The 16,998-nt window shown below is 38.6% G+C and overlaps 2 protein-coding genes across 3 annotated transcripts in view; both read left to right on the top strand.

Annotated features, from left to right (window-relative positions):
• LOC110378976 (proteoglycan 4) overlaps window positions 1–8,787 on the top strand; it is a 35,921-nt gene extending 27,134 nt beyond the window's left edge. For both annotated transcript variants that reach the window (XM_021338448.3, XM_021338449.3), the window contains 5 exons: window positions 4,297–4,363; window positions 5,292–5,359; window positions 5,617–5,793; window positions 5,973–6,333; window positions 6,649–8,787. In XM_021338448.3, coding sequence (XP_021194123.3) covers window positions 4,297–4,363; window positions 5,292–5,359; window positions 5,617–5,793; window positions 5,973–6,333; window positions 6,649–8,207 — 2,232 coding nt within the window. In that variant the 3' untranslated portion in view covers window positions 8,208–8,787. The remainder of the gene's footprint in view (window positions 1–4,296; window positions 4,364–5,291; window positions 5,360–5,616; window positions 5,794–5,972; window positions 6,334–6,648) is intronic.
• Window positions 8,788–9,827: 1,040 nt separating this feature from the next.
• Window positions 9,828–16,953, top strand: LOC110379002 (uncharacterized). Its single transcript, XM_049846895.2, has 17 exons — window positions 9,828–10,005; window positions 10,085–10,849; window positions 10,957–11,028; window positions 11,306–11,369; window positions 11,464–11,490; window positions 11,612–11,644; window positions 11,722–12,005; window positions 12,281–13,671; window positions 14,249–14,355; window positions 14,684–14,796; window positions 14,968–15,070; window positions 15,205–15,317; window positions 15,406–15,606; window positions 15,811–16,178; window positions 16,260–16,392; window positions 16,464–16,554; window positions 16,764–16,953. Exons 1-17 carry the CDS (start codon window positions 9,931–9,933, stop codon window positions 16,898–16,900), a joined length of 4,077 nt encoding a protein of 1,358 aa, XP_049702852.2. The 5' UTR covers window positions 9,828–9,930; the 3' UTR covers window positions 16,901–16,953.
• Window positions 16,954–16,998: the final 45 nt, after the last annotated feature.

Below are 16,998 nucleotides of genomic sequence, written 5' to 3'. Positions count from 1 at the left end.
TACAACCGCTTCCTCGTGCGGAGTGTTCGATGCTTTTATTAAGTTAATTGTTTACGAGAAAGTGTTTCCATTAATTCCTACATACCATACCGTTTATCCATTTCATAATAATTAGATTTGAATCTACACGCAACGCTTTCAGTAGGTGCTGGCGTTTTTATATTAGGTACGTTATCTTCAAATCGTAAGTGCAATGATCGAAAAAAAAAATATGGATACTAAGTAAGTAAATGAATAGAGTAAAACCTAAAGTGATGTATTTTAATACTTCTTGCTTTAACGCTTCCTAGATATTTCCATGAGCATCATCTGTGCTATGAGTAAAGTCAAGATTAAACCTAACATCGCATCCTAGGTAGTCTTTTCGTTGGCAAACCAGGATAGTAAGCAATTCCAAGCTTCCGACCCAAGTGAGAAACCGACCACAAAGTGCAATACCCCTTGTGGTTCAAATCATTATAATTTGACCACAACACAATTTGGCTCAATAAATGTATCGCAACTTGTTTTCAATTATATTCTTAGCTAAAGACAACGAATAAGATAATAAACAATCAGAACACATAATAAATGCGAAAGTGAGTTCGTCTATTTGTTATGTTTTAACACGGCTGATTGAAATGAATTGGCATAGATAAAAATACTACCGTTTATGTTAATAACTAACGCTTTTCCTTTTAAATGTAAATAATTCAAATAAGAAACATTTAAATAAAACCGTCTTCTCTACAGTATTTTTAAATAAATCGATACAAGTCTCACTTTATTTATTTGATGGATCTTTCGTTTAATCAGGACTAAAATCCGAAGTAAAAAAAAACTGCGTATTTAATTTTAATATACAGTCATGGTCACAACAATTACAAGTTCATATTAATTACTATATGATTCCAACTGCGTTTAAGTTTTAATAAAAAGCCATTATATCTTTTGAACAGATTGTTTCTGTAATTGTACTCACGATATACGTATAGATAAGCAATCAGCAATTTGCTTCAATTGTTTTAATAAAAGTTCTCGTCATATATCATTGTTGTATTACGTAATGTCATGGTATTAGCTTCCTTATTTCCGTTAAATTGTTTTACAGCATAATCTATTTAGAATTGTGGCAATGGCGGTATACCGATGGGTATGTGGGCTACACGTTTGTTATAGACCTCACACTATAGAATAAAACAATAACATATTTCTTGCTGATATAAGTCTATGCAAATAGCTTTCCTTTACACAATTAACTTTCAACAGGACTATAGGTATTATGAATAGAGCTGTTTATATATTTTTTATCCATTCTATACTATAGAGGGAAACACTAGAAACGGAAAACACCCTGGATCCTATCCTAAGCTTACTATATTCTATACCCAGTAAACAAGAGCTACTATAGGCCCATGTCTCTATTCAATTGGAAATATACAATAGCTTTCCTTAGCATTTATGCAATTTCTTCTTACACAAAGTGCACTATTATGCCACTGTTGTTCACTTTATCGACAATAAACCCTACCGCAGCTTGCGTGTGCCCCGGGGCAGCCTCACATTTAGGCCGTATATTGTCGTAAAAGGAAATAACAGCAACTATAAACAAGCGCACTAAATAGTCACATTTCAAGCCATTACGCAAAATGCTACTATTTTACTAAAGTTCGTTCAACAAACTCCCAACATACGTACCCTTGCAATTTAATTAATGGTATCAGATTACGACATGTCAAATTGCCGCTATTACTAACCACCTCGCACTTTGATTATGATTGTTACAAGCCTAATTTTAGTTCCGGTTTCACCATTAGGGATACATTAAATCTGACAAGTATTCTTTATGTGGTTTAAAGACCGGTTTAGTAGACGGATTTCTAGACTGTCTGTGAGATATGACTCTGTGAAAATATTGTCGTTACTCGTTTGAGGTTAGGCTCGGGTGACCAGTTTTTTAAAGCATATTTTAACGTCAAGTTATGTTCTGAAAATATTTTATTCAAAGAAAAATAAAGAAACACGCATATTGTTGCAATGGTTGCAACAATAAAAGTCGTATGTCAATGTCCTAATAACAATTGTTAGCCTAGTTTTAGGCCACCTCTAATTTGCCCTTCCTTGGAAACGGCCTTTACGTGTTCAGCGTTCAGAAGTTGTAAACAAACTTAGGTCCTAACACAGCGCGTCATGTGCACGTAGCCTTAGCGCTTGTGTCGCTCGCAGTGCTCCAGTTTCGTGCCGGTCCACTGGCCGACGGTCTCACTGCTTACATCAAGGAAACCACGCCCTAGGACAATCTGACACAACTGCTCATTGCAACAGCTTTCACGGTATCCAATAACATTCAACGCTATTATATGTCACAGACACCATTGAGCAAATTACTGGTTTTGTTAAATATTTTTATTATAGGAATGGATGCTGCCCCGCAGTCACGGCGTTTTCTTTTGCGGTCATAAAAATAGACATTATCTTGCAGGACAACATTTCAAACTAATGTTCTAGGCCAATGCAAATTACAGTAATTGTTTAACAGGGCAGAATTATTGATACACTAGATAATGTCACAGCTATAAGTTACCGTTATTCTAAGCTGACTAATTACTTATGCTCTATTTAGCATGATTTATGTTACAAAAAACTTGAGGACCGTTAACCTCAAGCTAGGCCAAATTAATTGCAATTACACTTTATTAGAACCTAAGACTCAAAATATTTGACTACTAATTTAACATTATTCAAATTTGAAACCGTTTAAGGAAATATACCAAATAAAATATGTTTGCTCTAGATTGAAATCTAAAAGCATCCGAATCGAGTTCACTTATTTCATAATCGATGTTCGTAACGATTATTATATCGTTAGTACGGATACCATAGCCATACTTTGTTATAAATAAACGTATCGGTTTGTTACGAATTAAATGGGAGTTACATCACAATAATAGCCTTGTTAATGGCTTTATTGGTAAAAAGGGATTAATAAAAGTCAGACGTATACTTTCTACTACGTTCGATCAATGTGCACGTTTTGTATATTAAGAGCAGAGGTACATATATAATTATTTGGAGTAGAAAGGCGCTCATGTAACACTAAGCAAATGAGCACATCTCTCGGTCTTGACTATCAAACTTTTAGCAACAATAAACTTGCGTTCAATTTAAATTTAGTCTATTATCTCATAGTCTCTAACACTTTTTTGCAAACCTTCATTCTTTTGTCATGCATAGAATGTTCTTCATAAATTATTTGACATTCTTAAACGGGTTTTCTAGAACATGGACAATCCAAGGACCTTGACATTTAATTTTTTTTTATGTTTATGTTACTTTTCCTCATCAATATAAATGATGTAGGCAAAGTATGAACCTACAAGCCTGGCAAGATCCGGGAAGGATTTAGAATATTAATTTGAGGAACATCTTATAATAATGCGCAATCAGAGAGTGTATTTGGCTACATATTAATTTCTCTGTATGTCACAGAATTTCGTCTATTTCATAAAATATCTCCATTTCTTCCATTCCATTAATTATTTATCTGGTCCCAAGTATCTGTTAACATATGATCTAAAATCTAATCTAGAGCCAATTGATATAGGTGCTAATTTCTGCCCAGCAATATAAAAACCAATTAGAAAACTGGATCATTGTTATGCATCGAAGTATGTAATTATAAAATTATGTAATTTTAGATGAGGCATATCGGAACAATCCACTGTGGATGGCTAATTGTGGGTGTCGCAACACAATTGTTCCGTGGATGCGCGTGCGAACACCGCGACCTACCTATTGTCTGCACTTTGTTTTGTTTATACACCTCTGTCAATCAGCTACGAAAATATTGATTTATAAACACACAGAACAGAAAATTATGACATAGTTAGTTGATGGGCTCTCCTTTATAAATGACTGAAGAAAGCTTGGAAGATTTTTGATCTTATCAGGAACTACTGAAACTGACGCCATCAATTGCACGGGATTATCGTGTTCTCCGAAATGTCGTTAATTTTTACAACTGACGTATTCAGTTATACCCGAAGTTTAGATATGCGCTATGCAGGTTGAAAATAATGTTGTTATATACGTAGACGACCCACCCGTCTTAGTAGAAAACACATGTACCTACCTATGTATACGTTTTGCATTCGCACTCGGCTATAATATAAGTGAGACTATTCAAAAGTTCTACCATTCTGCTACGAAAAACTTATGTGGGAAATCCATAACTTATTATGTTTTTCCCCTGATCCGTCATATTCACAATTTGATATGATTATTGCTTTATTAATAGAATTTATCTGTTGATTTCAGATGCGGCGGCAGGCTCGGATCTCAGGTGGCGGCGCGCTTGTCGTGCGCACCGCCTCTGCCTTACAAGGTTCTATTATTTTTTATCGATTTATTTAATTACATTTACTAAATATACAGAATAAATATTTTATGCTCTGTCAGTGAACTGAGAAAACTAAGTCAATGTGACCTAACGATCTAAGCAAGTTTAAAAATATTCTAAATAGCTCGCAATGTTCAAGTTCAACAAAAGCAATTTGTAAAGTCCTTTAGTTATAAAATCGCATCCATTCTAAATCCAAATATTTTTTTGCAAAATTATCAAAAAATCATATAACTCAAACTAGAATGAAATCAAAGCAAAACGGTGAAATCATCTCCAACTTAATAGTTGACAACAAATTAACAAAACAAATCTATGTAGATTAACAAATCTATTTCTCTACTAATGTAGAGAAATAGATTTGTTCATTCATTCATAATAACTTACACGGTTTCTTCTGGCTACCTATTTACTGCAATTTACATTCGTAGCTTCCCATCCTCCCATTTATCAGACACTATTCATAAGCGTAAAGCATCCAGTAGTGACGTTTATGATCAATTGGCTTCCTGCGTCCCACTGTTAAGCTCGTAGAAATCACGCGCACTGTTCAATATTCTACGACTGTACTTAGTTTCTAGTGAAGATACCTTCAACATATGTAAATGAAACTTTTACTTATAATAATTCTCGTTCGTGTATCACGACTAAAGATTTAACTGTGATCTCCTAAAGGTTAATTGTAAAATAAAATGTTACGTTTCTTTGACATTTAATTTTAATTAATTTTGTTGGTTTGACATTTTATTTGTAGTTTTTGATGGGTTAATATTTCAAAAAGATCTAATTTATTATAATGATCTACTTATGAAAAATGATGTTTTATCTTCATTATTGCTAAATTAAAATGTAGACTTAAAATATAAACGTCTATAGTTCAGCAACATTAAAATGTTGAATATTACTGTTTCAGTTTGGCTGTGGTTGCTGATATTCATATTCCAGAACGAGTTTCGAATATCCAGGTCAATTCAACCAGGTGTAAGTAATTTGTGCAAAGTTTTGTAATATTTTTCTTTTTCATGCTATTAGTTTATTCTTTTATTAGTATAAATTTGAACGTGACTCTTTCTTAAATTAAACTATAAAATACTGTTTTAATCATGACTAATAAATTCCAATGCGTTGCCCAAAAAAATATCAGTGCTATAAAAACTTCATTTTATTCTCTATCAATTGTCACGAACAACACCGAACATGACACTTTTTGTTCAAAGACTTTTTTGTTCACTTTTCAGTATTTGGACTTCGATAACTTGCCCGAAACGAACTTCACGTGCACGGGCAAGGTTATAGGCGGGTACTACGCAGACCTGGAGACCTCGTGCCAGATGTTCCACGTGTGCACGGTGGGCCAGAATGATGAGCCCATGGACATCAAGTTCCTTTGCCTTAATGGCACCGTCTTTGATCAGGTCAGTTGATAAGTACGTGAATTTTTCGGTTGGTCCTGTAGTAGTGGCATGTTTTTTGCAAGCATCGCTACGTTAATAAGATTATGACTTTAATGGTGATTACTGCAGTAAAAATGTAGAAATTTAAATTAAAAAAACAGGATGTAGTTTGTCTAATAATTGATATTTTCTCATTTCAGGAGACAAGAGTGTGTGAGAGAGTCGACGAAGTAGATTGTACAAAGTCTGAAAAGTTCTACAGTTTAAATTTAGAGTTATACGGCAGTACTGCGCCGCCCATCATACAGCCAGACCAACAGAAACCTCAAGCACAACCAACTGAACAGTCACAACAGCACACCAAACCAAACCAAGAAGCTGACCCTTCTATAGATGATATCCCGACTACGACACAAGATAAAACACAGGCACATTCAACAGACGTTACAGACTCAACTGAAGATCCCATTCAGGACATAAAAAGAGACGAACCCAAAAACCCACAACATAAACCAACACACCCGCCTTTACCATTGTCAGAAAATGAGGAACTTACTGAAGGTACGCATTTGTTATAGACAGGCCATAACACATGTACATAAGTATAATAATGTAGAAAGATATTTATTATTGACTAGGTATTTCCCCGCGGTTTCACCTGCATCCCAGGGAGCCTATTCCCGTACTCTGATAAAATATAGCTTCTTTTTAAAACCCGTCGAGTAGTTTCGTCCTTTAGGGTTGGCCATTGTTAAGATATTTGTCAAACTTAAATTAAGAAAATCAAGAGTTACTTTATTCATTTTTTTGAGCATAAACCCATAGCATTAGTGATCTACGTGTCTCTTTTAATGTAAAAAAATATTTCAATTTCAGAGTACCAAGAAGAAGACGACGATACTGACTACGAAGATTACGCACATCATCCAACAACGACGACTCCGCAGCCAACAACAACATCGACTACGATAAGAACCACAACTACGAGTACTACAACAACAGCCAGACCTCCCACCACTACTATACTGCCATCCACGTCTTCAAGACTTCCATCTCCCATTCCACATTTAATTTCCTCACCGTCCCCCATTCTGTCCTCGCTGTCGCCTCCATCACCTTCATATCCACCTTCCTCCCCATCTGCTCCTTCAGCCCCGTCAGGTCTATCTGCCCCATCAGCGCCTTCCGCCCCATCTGCTCCGTCAGCACCTTCCTTACCCACACTAGATCCTTCCCTACTTTCCCCACAAGAGTTTATTTACCGGCACCGAGGACCAGGATCCGAAGCCATTTCCTTTCAACGACAGAGCTTTCGACCCGCTGATGGAGTTTATATAACGCATGCACCGCCACAACAATTTGACCATTTCCAATATGAGTCGTCTCGAACTGCCCCAAGGCCATCCGCTCAGCGACCAGCGACATCGTTTGCTCAACGACCTCAACCGGCACCATTCCGACCGACCACACTCGATCCACGAGATCAATTACTACGTCCTGGACCTACTTCGCAACCCTCGGAGCGACATGAAACTTCTGTTAAACAAAATAGACCTCAGGCATATCCTCAACCATTACCAGCACAACGACCGTTACCTTTTAATCCTTTCTATTATGATCGCAAGCGAAGTGATGATGCGGCTCCAGAAACGGAATCTGCTCTATCGGCTCGATCTGTTGCTCCACCCAGTGTGACCGAAAAACCACAAATCAAACTGAAAAGTCCCCCACGGGTAATTGTGACAGCCAGTGCGTCAGTCAGTGATAGCAATGGTAAAAGACTAAACTATACCGTTGGCAATGTTGTGAGTGCAGTGAAACCAATTGTACCGATAAATTACGACGACTATAAAGAATCCGATCTTATATTCGATCCATTCTTTCTCGATGTGCCAAAATTACAAAAAAGACGTAAAACTAGATCTAATAAAAATAGAAATGTATTTACTGTTCCGTCCACAGCAACCGTGGCATCCGAATTATTAGCAGATAAAACAACAATTACAACGTCCCCGGTGACGTCTCGTGCGACGACACCGCGGATCATGGCAAGCGAGGCATCGGTAGCGACCACGACTGCCGTTTGGAATCCTAACGACTACGTCGATGACAATTACGAGCCCCACGCCTACATTCCACCAATTCCGCCACTCGCAGTGCTAGTGCCTCACGAGTTGAATAAATATAAAAAACACGATAGACTATTTAAAAACGATTTAGTTGAGGAGAAGACTCACAGAGATCACAAAACGAATGTTGGTAATATCGAAGAATCCAAGCCGACGTCGGCGTCTGCTGCGCAGACAACCTCTAGTCATGTGGCGGGGACGGGCCGGGAGCCCCTCGCCGCCTCGCCGCCGCCCCCGCCGCTCCTCGAGGCGCCCGCGCCCGCCTGCGCCTCCTCGCGCTCCACTCACTGTCGGACTCGTGCCTAATTAAATTAGCTCACTTTATACAATAAATAGATAAATATCTAGTAACTTGTTTAGATAGGTAGAAAATTTTTATCAATTTTTCAAGCGCACTGTTTAATCCAACGATGATTTAATATTTGTGGAATTAATCAAAATTGAGTAATTTAGTCTCGAAACTTTTGTATCCTTATAAGAAAAATGTTTTGATTAAGCTCCCTCCGAATAGGTAAATAGAAAGATCAATATATTTAGAAAGACTTTACGCGGAGTCGGCTTTCCTCATCATACGGCGCCAGATATCGCTATACCTACTACTTAATCTACTATGATCATTTTAATATTTGTTTTTGCAGTTTCCAGACATTTATATTTTGACTAGCTTCAATGAACCGACCAAAACAAATATTTTCTTTATGAAACCAGTTCGCAGGGAGCTTTAGTATTTATATGTTTTCTAATTATTATAAACATTGTAAATATGTACGAGTTTGGTTTATTGATATCATTATATTTTTTAAATTTTCATATTTTTTATAAGTACCTATGGATATTTATGAAGGAAACCTTGTAAATATCGTAAAATATACTTGATGTTTCTATAGTTTATTTATTTCATTTCCCTTTAGTAATAGGTACCGACCCAATAAGTTGTAAATGGCTATATTGACCCAAAATATGATAAGCAGCTAGGTATGTAAGTTGCAAATGGCTATATTGACCCAAAATATGATAAGCAGCTAGGTATGTAAAAATAAAACACTACCCAATCGTGGCCGAACATATTGAAAACTTTCTGTTTTGTTTTTGTACCACCACATAGGGAGCTCACGCAAATAAATGCGAAAGTTTGTGTGTGCATATGTGTAGGTGTACACGCGCAAGCAGCTCAAATGATTCTGAAGACAGTAGGTAATATAACCAAGGTACTTACGTCATTACATAAAGGCTACTTTTTATCCGGATAGAAGTGTTTCTCTAAGGAAGCAAAGTTTTAAGCAGATGAGTTAGTTACAGCCTTTTTATCGTGCCGCTGCTGGGGACAGGCCTCCTCTCATACGGAAAGGAATTGAGCGGTAATCACCACGCTTGCTCAATGCGGGTTGGTGATTTCAGACTAGGTATATATTACAGGTTTCCTCAAGATCCTTCATCTATTTATCAGCCATTGGTGTCCAAGATATACTTAGAAAGTATATACAAACTTGGAAAAGTTGCATTGTTACTTGGCTGACCTGGATTCGAACCCACACACTCGTGCTTGAGAGATTAGTTCTTTACCCACTAGGCCACCACGACTTTCTGGCTTCTGACTACCGATAACGCCTACCAATCTAAAATTCGCTGGGCAGGGCGCTCAGTTGAACATGCCTTTGAAAACATGTAAATACACGCTATAATATTATGGTTCATCCAGGAATCGATCGTCGCAATAACCTTTAATCGGTTGACGCACAGGTTACTGTTTACTTCCTAGGTTCTCAGTTCCTTATTTTAGACACTTATTATTTTGCTAAGAAAATAGTTTATTATTTCTACATAATGGTGGGCGTAGCTAGTGTACGTAATAGGAACTATTTCGTGATGGATCTTTGTAGCTCTATAAAGCAAGGTTTTTAAAAATTGCATTAGTTACTTTTCTCTATGACGTAATATGTCATAATATATTGAATCACGATAAAAAAGCCACCTCGATTGAAATAATTTATAATTGTAGTGTTTTTAGGGTTTTGTAAATAATTTAATCATGGCGTCCTATAACGATACTCCAGATATTATGAATGTGAAACAAATAATAGAATTCGCCTTTGGTGATTTGCAGGTACGTATTTTATTCGACCTCAGCACTTTGAACTAATATTCATAGGTTCTTTTGTTCTATAGTCCTCATTACATTTTAGGGAAATGCTGTGAATTTTAAGCTTATTCAGACAGTTCTATTCCTGCTTGCCAGACATATGAGATTACTAGAGAGACGTGTTGAGGTTGAATTAGGTGCTTTTACTGTGACACCCACTGCCTCTACCTTGTCTGTTACTGAAGTCAAAATACATGCTACGCAAAAGAAGAGAAGGAAACCAAAAGATCAACTCGGGAAAATTGGTGACGGGGCTGGTAGAGCTACTGAGGTCGATGGTGAAGCTGAAAGTGGTGGAGGTAAAAGAGGTGCTAAAGGAAAGAAAGGGGTCCGATCTCCAGGCGTACCATCTGAATCAGAAAAAACATCCTCAGATAAAACATCGACAGAAAAGACGTCTTCTGATAAAGCATCTTCCGAGAAAGCATCATCAGAGAAAGCATCATCAGAGAAAGCGTCATCAGATAAAGCGTCATCAGATAAAACATCTACTTATAAAACAGTCGCGTCAGATAAAACAACAACTGACAAAACAACCTCATCTGGTAAAACTTCAGGTGATAAAGCTTCACCTGGAAAAGCAACTACGTCGGATAAAACTTCAACTGATAAGACAACTACCTCCACGGACAAAACTGCTAGTGGGAAAGGATCCTCAGATAAAACGACATCATCATCCGGAAAAGATAAGTCGACTTCTAAATCATCTTCTGGAAAATCTGGACAGAGGGCTATACCTGAAGAGCAAACGCCAAGAGGTAAATCTAAGGGTGGAACCAGTGATGATACTAAAAGCGGACGAAAGAAGGTAACAATTTTGTTTTCAAAACTGACCATAATCATAAAAAAATAGAACATAATTTGATATTAAGAAAGAAACCCGTTTGTAACACATAACGAGTATGTATTCTGCAGTCAGGGTCTTACGTTACTCTTCTGGACGCCGCAATAGAGCAGAGGGAAAGGGAGCTGCGTGTTATTCAGCAGGTGCAATAAATCCTTCATACAAGGGAGCTATTTCATTGTTTTTTTTTTTTACTTAATTTTGTTTTAACAGTGAACCGGTATGTTATCGTATGGAGCTCGGGTAAGTCTTGTACAGATTTTAAGTGAGAATAATTTCAATTAAAGCTCAAATATGAAGACGGATCAGTGCAATTCCTGGGAGTATGAGTCAAGTGGTCGGTGTATATTAGTAATAATATGTACTTCGCCACACTATATGATTTCATGCACAGCTTACTAAGTAAAAATCTAATTGCAGAAAACGGATTCTTTCGCCGAAACAATTGGTTCCCCAACCCCAATGGCTTCAATTACTTCTAGCGGTAATGAAATGAATCAATACTGAAAGATAGAGATACATGTAACGGCTTAATAGCAGTTTATTATTTCTAACACTTAATATTTTATTCTTTACAGAAACACGATTTGAAAAGATACTAGTTGGTAAGACTACAACATAATACTTTTTATAATTTCCAATATTCATATTGTACTAGTTGTTATGCATTATATTGTAAGACAGAATACCGACATTAAGACGAATAATCGTCATTTTTTATTGTAGTTGAAAGAGTACCGAGTTCTGAAGCAGGAGCAGGTAAGTTTTTGTTAACTCCTATACAAATCTTACTCGTGATTGCAATCAAATAATGATAAATTCTCCCTTGAAAATAGATGGTCAAAGACGCACTCCTCAGATATCAGTGGTAACGCAAGAACAATTTGAGAAAGTAGCAGAAGATGTGCGAGAAATTCAAAGGAAGCTTTTACCGGTGGGGACCGCTACGTTTCCTGAACATGCTGAACTTATGGAGCAACTGCGCAAAGGCGCTTCACTCACAGATGCTATGGCAGCATTACAATTGTCTGCTCGCCTAGAAGCCACAGAAAAAGCATTAGCGCAAATGATTTCAATGGTCACTGACTTAGCAAGACAAACACCAGGGGTCAAATTAGATGTAAGTTAACAATGAGTTTGTCTTTATTTTTAGGTACGTACAACGAACTATACTTTATCGGGACATTTTCAGTTTTATTGCTATGACAGAAAGGGGGTATCCCCTAAGTGTCGATGTGTATTTTGTCTAAACTATTATGCACTACTCGCCAGACGAGATATAGAACAAGTTGTCAGCTTGCCTCAAATACCTACTCAAAAATGTGTACCATATTTTCAGTATTCTAATAACAACCCATAAAAAATCATAATAATAGTATGTTTTATCTATTTCAGAGTCAAACTCAAGTTCTATTTGAATCACCGATAGTTCCTTTTGATACCGCTGCAGCTTGGCAGAAAAAGGCTGAGGCAGGAGGTGGTGGAGGCCCAGGCGGTGTTGGAGGCCCCGGGGCAGTTGGAGGTCCCGGAGGTGGCTTCGGCCCTGGAGGTGGTGGTGGTCCTGGAGTTGTTGGTGTCCCAGGGGGCATGGGTGGTCCTGGGGGCGTTGGTGTAGGTCCTGAAAGTGTGGCAGGTGGTGGAAGACCTGGTAGTGGAGGACCTGGTGATGGAGGACGAGGTGGTAAAGGTCGTGGTGGTAAAGGACGTGGTGGGAACCTGGAACCTGGAGGGATCTGGTGGCAATGGATGGAACCTGGTGTGGAGGGAGGACCTGGTGTGGAGGTGGGTGCTGGGGACCTGGTGTGGAAGGACCTGGTGGGAGTGGAGGGGAGGGAGGAAGGTGTGGGGGTGGTGGTGGGGAGTGCTGGAGGAGCCTGGTGCTGGGGACCTGTGGAGGTCCTGCAGGTGGTGGAGGGGTCCTGGGGGGAGTGGTGGGGTTCTGGAGGTGGTGGAGGACCTGGAGGTCCTGGGGTCCTGGAGGTCCTGGGGTGGAGTCCCAGTGGAATGGAGGTGGAGGGGTCCTGGAGGTCCTGGAGGGGCCTGGAGGTGGGGGGGGTGGAGGCCCGGAGGGGTGGGGGGTGGGGGAATGGAGGACCTGGAGGCCCTGGTGGTCCTTGGGTTGGAGGGGGCCCTGGAGGTGGTGGAGGACCTGGAGGCCCCGGAGGCCCTGGTGGTCCTTGGGGGAGGGGCCCTGGAGGTGGTGGAGGACCTGGAGGCCCCGGAGGCCCTGGTGGTCCTTGGGTTGGAGGGGGCCCTGGAGGTGGTGGAGGACCTGGAGGTCCCGGAGGCCCTGGTGGTCCTTGGGTTGGAGGGGGCCCTGGAGGTGGTGGAGGACCTGGAGGTCCCGAAAGCCCTGGTGGTCCTTGGGATGGTGTGGGTCCCGGTGGTCCTGAAGGTCCTGGGGGTCCATGGGGTGGTGGAGGCTATATGGATGATGGCTCTTCTGCTATTGGCGGCGGAACATCAGAGGATGGTGCAACTCCAGCTGATGAAACTACAGGACGTGCTGGCCGTGGACAGAAAGGGGCAGGTGGTGCAAAAGGACGCAAATCTGCTTCTAAATCACAAGATTCGAAGAGTACGAGGAGTAAATCTTCGAGCGCGCCCGGTCCTAATGCTGGTGCCGATGATACTGGTATTGTACAAGGACCACCCGTGTCTGCACCGGGCATAACGATGACAGAAAAAGCCACTGACTCTATTGAAGCTACCCCGTCTAGCGTAGGAGCAGAGAGTGCCCCCGCATACGCTATGAAACCTGATTACATAACTTACGACGATTTAGAGTAAGTCATCATAGTTCAGCTTAAGCCACCCTTCTTTACAACAAGACACACCTATTATAATTAAAATTATTGAATGGTGCATTTTGACAAATATTAGATCACAATTCTGCCTCAGACACACCTCTTTTAGTCGAGAAAAAGTTTTTTTTTCAGTCAATCTTCAAATGTCAAAGTGTGTCTTGTTCAAACCGGTACCTAATTAGTCCGTCTTTGATAATCCTGAAATAATGGGCATGTATTTTTTATTTTCAAACAAATAACAACGGAGATCGAAACTAATAAATTTTGCGTCACCAGCCCCCAATCTCAATCATTGTTGCATTATAATGGGAGTGTAGTACCTAATCACATTAAATACTATCACATATACTTTATGATATTCTACCACTGGATGGATTAGGTATTTTTTTACAATTCACCATAGAATATCACAAAATATATGTGCTAGGATTTAATGTGATTAGGTACGTTACATAACGTATTTAATTTACACACCCGATATATTGGGAAATATCAATGTTTTGTTAAAATAAAAAATACGAAGCTGGAGTTTTAAATTATTTTGTTTACATTGCAGTGCTGCGGCTCGACAATTGCGTGAAACCTTATTGAATAATTTGTCGTCGTTTACTGCAAAAACTACCGCTAACGCCGAAAGTGCTTATAAGTTAGCAATGAAATTAGGTACACATTCTAGTTTTCCTTATATACCCATAATACATTTTTTTTTTCATTTTTTAAAGTGCGTAGTTCAAACGTTGTAACGGCCCAACTTTTGTTTATTTTTGTACTATGATGAACGCAGCGAGTAAAGTATAATGATCTATTTCACCTCTAAGTATTTTCCACACTACTGCCTTTACACTATATTTAATTTAAAACAATTAATGTTATTTGTCTTAAAACTCAACCTCTTTTATTAGAAATGATTCTACATAACAAAACACATTTAAACTAGGAAATTGTAGCATTCAATTAAACATTTTATAAATCTTTTTGTATGACCACACAGACAACAAGATTGAGAGCGTTTTAGGCAATGCTTCTCGTATGACTGACTTGGAAAATATGGTGATGCAGTACGCCGATCAGATAAATTCACTGGACACCGGGCTTTCGTCTCAGGTAAAGTATTTCTATCCTTTCTACATATAATAGTATATCAAAAGTACTACTGACATAGACATATCTTTACACGTGACGTGGGTGATATCGCGGAGAATATGCTGGTTTCTACTAAAAATTAACAAAATGTAAGGAACAGGAAGGTTCTCATAAATCTGTAACTATTTGTAGATGACCAACTACCAGGAACAATTAACTCAAATGCAACATGATTTGGAAATAGGGTTGGAAACTATGGCTGAAGTTCTAGGCAACTCAGGTGGAGACACTGTGGGTACGTATTCATCACTGTACTTATGTATTACTTGTTCAATAGCTATAAGTATGTCTCGAACTCACCGACAGATTTGCATTTTAATCATTCATGTTTCCTGTCCAAAAACCAATTTGTACGAATTTTATTTACAGCGATGGCCGAGCTAAATTCACATTTCACAAGCCTTCAAATGGACTTCGAAAATATGTTGTACCGACAACGAGACTTGAGAGATGCCCAACAATCCATAGCATGTGACCTTGAGGTTAGTAATGCCAAGATGCAACCGACTTGCACCTACCTATTAATTTTAGTCTAATAATTTCAAAATATTGTTCTGTCCTTACCAATAGGGGTTGTGGAAAGAAATTGAAATGTTAAGGGATATTAAATCCGATCGTGAAGAGGTAGCAGATGCTCTTCGCGATAAGGCTGGCATAGGTGAACTTAATGGACTAGTTTCTTTGCAACAATTTGAAGCAGTGCGGGGTGACTTCGAAAAGCGTATTGGTGCAGCTTATGATAAATTCAACAATCAAGAAATTGTTTGGCAGGTATTTCTATATTTTTTCAGTTTAATCTTCTAACCAGTTACTTAAATTGCTTTTTATTAATATCTTTATACTCGAGGATATCATATTTGTCGAAAACAGTGTCGAGCCTCATATTCATCGTCGGACATTGTATACCTAGGAATTTATATGTAGAAGACCCTCCAACGCATCGTGTGGCATTCTAATCCTTGATGATTTTCACAGAAAGCCATCGATGACCTTCTAAGAGATCTGAGTGAAAAGGCAGACATAGTTCAAGTAGAAAGTCTAAGAAGAGAAATTAAGAGGTACCTCGACATAATGAAGGAGCGAATGCAATTTATAATAGATATTGTTGGAGAACCGAAAAGTGCGATGCTTTCCAAGAAACTATTTCGAAACACTGCGTGTCTATCATGTGGCAGTCCAGCGCACATGGACACAGAAGCCCCAGTTTCTATTCCAGCATTGCCAAAGTTACATTCGGCCAGACAGCCAGCTGAGGGTGCGGAGGCTGAATCCAAATCTAAAGGAGGTGGCGATCACGGAATTTGCTATCCTAATTTGCCTATACCACATCTACGAGACCCTAGGTATTTACAATTTTTTTCCCTCGCTAAAACCCTAGATGATTTAAGAATTGGATTAAAAAACCTACAATATTTTTAATTCAGGTCACATGTGTGTCACCGATACTGCGGTGGTTCTCATACAGTTATTACTGAAGGACCGAGCCGAGCTCCTCCTGGCATGGTTATTCAACAACCCTGTAAACCTGGCAGTACCGAAGCTGGGACTGATGGAAAAGTACAAACATTTTTTAATTATCCATAGATCTTTGTCTGATTTGTATTTGATAATATTTGTTATTATTTTAGATGTACATGGTTGACGAACCAATCGAAAAGATACCATGTTTGCCTTGCAATAAGCCGAAGCCCATACCGAGCTTTAAAGAAAAGCACGAAGGTATTACTTACTAGAAATAATATTTTCCTTCCGTTGTAATATTAATTTGATGGTATAATTTATAAGAGCAGAAAAAATATACTATAAAATATAGGGTAACACATACTATACAATTTGTGAGGTAGCAAGATTCAGAATGCTCAGTTACTAATTGTATAAAAACTTTATCCTGCAATTTAATGCAAGGTTTTTATTATCACTTTCGACAGAGCTTAAGACTGAAGTTGTAACAACAGAGCCCGGACCTACACAAGATGTTGAAACGAATAATGTGACTGATGTTATGCCTGAAGTCGTGACAACAGAACCTGGACCTACACAGGATGTTGAAACGAATAATGTGTAATTTTTTAATCTATTTCATAATAATTTTTGGTTGAATAAAAACGTTACTTTATACTTTCCTGCATTTTCTTTATAATAGTTATTTGTTATCTCTTTATT

Source organism: Helicoverpa armigera, chromosome 4, assembly GCF_030705265.1.
Source record: "Helicoverpa armigera isolate CAAS_96S chromosome 4, ASM3070526v1, whole genome shotgun sequence".
In the NCBI taxonomy this organism is placed as follows: Eukaryota; Metazoa; Arthropoda; class Insecta; order Lepidoptera; family Noctuidae; genus Helicoverpa; species Helicoverpa armigera.
This window is presented reverse-complemented; position numbering and strand designations above follow the sequence as displayed.

Coding starts and splice junctions, on each gene's coding strand:
- LOC110379002 (XM_049846895.2), top strand. CDS start 9,931: ATGGCGTCCTATAACGATACTCCAGATATTATGAATGTGAAACAAATA. Junction 12,006..12,280: donor CACCAGGGGTCAAATTAGAT/GTAAGTTAACAA, acceptor TATCTATTTCAG/AGTCAAACTCAAGTTCTATT. Junction 14,797..14,967: donor ACACCGGGCTTTCGTCTCAG/GTAAAGTATTTC, acceptor AACTATTTGTAG/ATGACCAACTACCAGGAACA.